This window comes from Lissotriton helveticus, chromosome 10 (genome assembly GCF_964261635.1).
Source record: "Lissotriton helveticus chromosome 10, aLisHel1.1, whole genome shotgun sequence".
Taxonomy (NCBI): Eukaryota; Metazoa; Chordata; class Amphibia; order Caudata; family Salamandridae; genus Lissotriton; species Lissotriton helveticus.
Window position 1 is genome coordinate 593,009,842 of NC_136071.1, and position 6,000 is coordinate 593,015,841.

At 42.3% G+C, this 6,000-nt stretch overlaps 1 protein-coding gene across 1 annotated transcript in view; it reads right to left on the minus strand.

Annotated features, from left to right (window-relative positions):
* Positions 1 to 5,531, minus strand: part of LOC144785417 (UPF0764 protein C16orf89 homolog) — a 714,167-nt gene extending 708,636 nt beyond the window's left edge. The window contains exon 1 of the mRNA XM_078664336.1: positions 5,217 to 5,531. Within this exon, the coding sequence (XP_078520462.1) occupies positions 5,217 to 5,388 (172 nt within the window). The 5' untranslated portion in view covers positions 5,389 to 5,531. The remainder of the gene's footprint in view (positions 1 to 5,216) is intronic.
* Between the last annotated feature and the right edge of the window lie 469 nt (positions 5,532 to 6,000).

Consider the following 6,000-nt stretch of genomic DNA (forward strand, 5'->3'; position numbering starts at 1 on the left):
TAAAAAGGAAAGAAAGATATCCGTTTAGTGGCTGGTCTGTACAAACTGGCACCATGAAACATGGATAAATCTGGGCGTACCTCCTTAAATTGTGTGATCTTAAGCAAACATTTTACTTCAACAAAACTCCTTTTTCTTCATTATGGCATAAGAAAACTTATGTGAGTTCAGAATACCAGGTGTACAAATCCTATAGTGTTTGATTTTCTAGACTATAATGTGACTTCACAATAATCTGGGCAACATACAGGGTTTACATAACAACTGTCTTGCCTCTTAGATCAGGAATGGCTTGTGTTTAAAAACTATCACTTTTAATAGGTACTGCTCAGTGCAGGGTTATAATGCAATGCATTAACGTCAAAGCTTCTCCAGCTAAATGAATGAATTTTTTTCAAATGTTGACGAGAATTTATCATATTTTCCATAATGTCTGTTGTATGATTTAAATAGAAACATTTTCAGAGGCTCGGCTCTGTCACTAAGAGCCAAGCCAGAACGTTGGCTCGGCTCTGGCTCAGATCTCCCTGTTAATTTGTTGAGTCACCCAGCCATACCTAGTGTCAACAAAGAAACCCTGAGTAATCTTTAGCTTTGCTCTTGGTTGTTGTTTTATGAAAGCTATGCACTCAAGGAGTCCTGGGACTGTATTTCATCTTAACCAGTATCCCTACATTTATTTCCACGCGTTGAACAATATCTTCCCATGATGAAACACATCTACCGGGCAAGCGTCATGTCTAAAAAAGCCAGAGCAATTTTGCAATCATGTCAGATATTTATAAAGATCTTGTAAGTGTGTTTTTTCAAAGGAGTTTTCGGGAAAGGAGGATCGACGTCGCAGCAGACGCCGCCGCATCACTGGGAAGTGTGTCACAGGGCCTGTCGCGGCTCGCATCGTGTGAAGGATCTCGCATCGCCGGATAAGAGGATCAACGTCGCAGCAGACGCCGTCACATCACCGTGAAGCATGTTGCATCAAGAAGAAAGCGCCATCTTTGTTTCTTTGCACCAGATCTTCAACGCATCACCGTCCTTGCAACACTTTCGTTGTCTTGCGTTATGCATCTTAAGGTACATTGAACTCAGAGTGTTGCATTTACCATCTTAAAAGAACTAAGCTAATTCTACCATTGTAAGTACAGTATTGTGGATTTTTGTCGTTTATGGTCTTGTGTTAAATCTATATAAACGATACTTGTTTTTAATATACAACTTTTGTGGTGTCCATCTGTAGTGTTGTCATTTGATTACGGTATGTGTTCACAAATGCTTCACACACTGCCTCTGAGATAAGCCTGTCTGCTCGTGCCAAGCTACCAAAGGGATGAGCAGGGGTTATTTTAGGAGTGTACCCCCTTACCCTGACTAGAGGCAAGGGTCCCTATTTTTTGTCACAAGTACCTACCTGTGCCAACTAGAGACCCCCAAATCTAACACCCAGGTTTGATGTCCTTCACACCTGAACCTGGGCTTCTATTGGAATTCTCAAGGACATAATATCAAGCCCCTTATCACCACTTTAGCAGCAGTTTCCTGCCGCTAAAACGGCAATAATGTTATCGCCGTTCTTGATAATATGGCCCATGATGTCAAGGTAAGAGCTAATGTTTTTTGAACTGCCGAACCAGCTTTGAGTCTCACGTCAGCTCAACTTCCTGTAATTCTGGGCAAATCGCATAATCTCCCAATGCCTTTAAAGAATAAGTATGACCTGGTGTGATGTAACTGGTACCCACTCAAAGACTTAATGTGAAGTTCGCACTATATAAAAACGGCAGAAAAATAAATAAAGAGGTTAAAAAAAATGTTAACATAAAAAGGAAAGAAAGATATCTGTGTAGTGGCTGGTCTGTACAAACTGACACCATGAAACATGGATACATCTGGGCTTACCTCCTTAAATTGTGTGATCTTAAGCAAACATTTTACTTCACCAAAACTCCTTTTTCTTCATTATGGCATAAGAAAACTTTTAAATATGTGAGTTCAGAATACCAGGTGTACAAATCCTATAGTGTTTGATTTTCTAGACTATAATGTGACTTCACAATAATCTGGGCAACATACAGGGTTTACATAACAACTGTCTTGCCTCTTAGATCAGGAATGGCTTGTGTTTAAAAACTATCACTTTTAATAGGTACTTCTCAGTGCAGGGTTATAATGCGATGCACTAATGACAAAGCTTATCCAGCTTAGATGAATGCATTTTTAAAAAACGCTGAAGAGAATGTTGTACGATTAAAATAAAAACATGTTCAGAGGCTCGGCGGGCACTAAGAGCAAAGCCAGACCGTTGGCTCAGCTGTGGTTCAGACCTCCCTGTTCCTGTGTTGAGTCACCCAGCCGTACCTAGTGTCAACAACGAATCCCTGAATAATCTTTAGCTTTGCTCTTGTTTGCTGTTTTATAAAAGTTATGTACTCAAGGAGTCCTGGGACTGTATTTCATCTTAACCGGAATCTCAGCATTTATTTCCACACGTTGAACAATATCTTCCCATGACTAACACACATCTACCGGGCAAGCGTCGTGTCTAAAGAAGCCAGAGGCATTTTGCAATCATGTCAGATATTTATAAAGATCTTGTAATTGTGGGGTATATTATCAAGGGGTTTATCTCCGCTTTTTTGGCTTTAAAAGCCAAGAAAGCGGAGATAAAATTATCTCCCTATTACCAAGCTGTCGCTAACACCAGTTAGTGACAGCTAATAGGAGATAGCGACCATCTTGGGCCCCGCTTTGCATGTCAGTGATATTTATCACTAATGACATGCAAAGTGGGCGTGCCAAGATGTTAGCGACTGGAAACAGTCGCTAACATCGCTATCTCCTATTACCAACTTTTGGAGATATTCGCGCTAAGCGCGAATATCTCCAAAAGCTAACACCTGCCCTGAGCAGTTCTTCACCATGTTATCCAATGAGAGGTGGATAACATGGCTAAGAGCATTTGCTCGATAATGCATGAATATCGCTGACTTTTCAGCGATATTCATGCATTGCGGCCGTTTTTTATCGCATTTGCGATAAACCTTGCTAATAGCAAGGTTTATCTGCGATAAAAATCGCCGATGTGCGGCGATAATTTTTGTCTCTAAACAAGTTAGAGACAAAAATTATCGCTAGTTGTTGGTAATATACCCCTGTGTTTTTTCGCGAAAGGAGTTCAAACGTGCGCTATTTCCTATCCAGCTGCAGGGGGGGCATTCATTTTCTCGATTTCGCTACTCTTAACAAGTACACAATTATGCATTTTACGTTGAAATTAAAGCCATCGACTGATAGTCAACCTTTCGTCTTTACTTCCCTCTGAATGTCTTTGTGGTTTGGACACACATTAATTAATGCCTTGAATTTGTTATTAGTTTGTGAATCCCACACCTGCTCAGTCTGTGATGGGGAATGACACACAAGGGTTAATTGTGAACATTTAGAACCAGGTGGCTTCATGGACCCACCTATCCGTTTGTTTCACGCTGCCTTGTATGTTGACATAACCCTCACTTCTCCGATATTAGTTGAACTGTGTGTTATGGTCGTAGAAACTCCTTGATGCCTACGCCTGATATTCTGTGCAGCTCGTGTTCCTTTCTTTCTATGTTCTCACCCAGAATTACTCTCCTTTTACGCATACTGTATTTGGGACATACAAGGCGCAAGTTCTAAAGGAAGTGGGGGGACTAACCTAGTGAGGCATTATGCAAATGGCATCTCGGCACGTGACTTCACGGCGCTCGACATCACGGCTTGCGACATCACAGCCATGACATCACCCATGGCATCACAGGAATTGACATCATAGAAAGTGACATCAAAAGCCTCGACTTTACAGGAAGTGGCATCACATGAAGTGACATCAGATCTAAAGCCCTCACATATATGTTGCGCAGGTCTATCAGTACGTTTGAGTGCATTGCGAGGTTAATAGTACAGTGAGCGTTGGAAGATGATATGTGACGTCTACACCTTGCAAACCCCCAGTTTCATGTAACACATCCTGTACATTCATATACAAAAATATAATGTATTTAACATGTAATATGCATGTGTGTATGTAAGGTGCTCCGACACCCTGCATTGGGATAAGTAGAGCTATACAAGAAAAAGTAGTGGTACTGAAATTATTCCAACGCCCCCTCAAGTGTAGTAAGTTCTATATAAATGCAATTGGCTTTGTGTAAAAACTGGGAAAGGCCAACACATCTGATATTCTTACAGTTCTTGCATATCTCCTAAAAAGGGACTGAACAAAGTGAAAAGCTGCCTCTCTTAGATATGTATGAAGTGCTAACAAGGTATGAGCCTATGTTTCCCCTCCGCTTCATTTGCATCAGGTGTGAGGCTCCTGATGGCTCCCAGCCAAGAGATTCCAACAGGAGGAGGCCTGATGACCCCTAAAATTCGGCCTTTGCTTTGGGCCCAGCAGGAGTCTAAAATAAGAAATCCCATCCCTGGCTGCACATTGTTGCTTGTTGCAGATGGAAAGCAGTCAAAGGGCAGGCGCTGCTGAAAGTGTCCAGTGTTGAAAATTACACCGGGACGAGTTCAGCACATTATTCAGTGGGGCCCAAATTCTTGGCAAGGTGGATGGCGTTCACGCTGTGAAAATAGAGGGTAGACGTAGTCCACCCGGGTGTTCCCCAGACTCATGGCCTGGGGACTTTCTCAAAGCTAACACACTCTTTGTGTGCCCTTCACAAAGTCCTTGCGTTAATACGTCAGTCGTTTCCCCATCCATGCATTCGTGCGTTCATCCACTCTCCAAACCATAGGCTTATTCTGCCAATCACCTACTCACCTATGCCAAACTGGCCGATCAATGAAGAAGCACTTCCGCTTTTAAAAAAGCCCGACCTATCAGCTTTGACAACACTTATCAGGAAATGGAGCCTCACGTTTGTTTTTGTCACGATCACAAAAAAACAATAACAATTTCTACAGTTTCCCCTCATCTCCTCATGTTTAAGATGCTCCTGCGACATAATTTAACATTCTTATTGAAGCAGGTCGTTATAAAGCTGTCTTGGAATGAACACTGCTCAGGCTGACAGACTCAGATTGCCCTGTGACTCGCCCAAGGTGTATAATTTATCACTCCCAGCTATGTGAGAATATAGGGAATTCCGGAACCAGCACCCCCCTCCGCCCTCGAATAAAATGAGTATTAAACCAAAACGTTTACAGTCCAAGAATATAGAGTTTCAAGTTACCTTTCAAGAACTGGAACCCCACTATTCCATCGAGGTTGAGGTCCTTGTAAGCTTTTTCCAGGTAGGACGCGCTGTTCTGCAGAGAGCTGATCAGTTCATCTGGAAGTTTCTCACTGGTTGCCGGGCACGGAGTTAGCGACGCTAGAATAACAGTTAATAACAGCGGACCCATCGCTGGGACAGGATGTAGACGCGCACGGTAGAGGTGAGGCGTTCAGCAAGATGCGCGCCCTGGGAATGCAAAGAGTTTCTCCCTCAAACACATGAATTCCTATTTCTCACAGTAAACAGGGCGATGGGGCGGGAACACAGCTTAATTAATTGACACAAGAGTGGCTCAAGGCTCCCGGGCAGTAACGCGTGTTAAACAGACAAAGAAGTGTTTTCGCTTTTTGATCGCCCTCCAAAGCTTTCTCTGGAGCCATTTGACCTCAGCAGATTAACACGAGAGACGGGATTAATGAACTGCAGGAAACGTGTTAGAGAGCACAGTATTCAGTAAGTAGAAAGCTTTAGAGTACAACGACCGCCCTCTTGGAACTTGGAAGGATTCCTGCACTTCCTATGCCCCCGGAAAACAGAGAACAGAATAGAATCAACAGATTAGAACAAGCATTTGCAATGCAATAGGTCTCGCGTTTTAAAGAGTTTAAGCTATTGGCATTGTAGATGACAATGCCTTTTACTTATATGTTTTGATGATTAACACATAAATAAAAGGCATCATCATGTACAATGTTAATAGTTAAAACTCTTGTAAATGCGAGACCTATTCAAAGAAGTG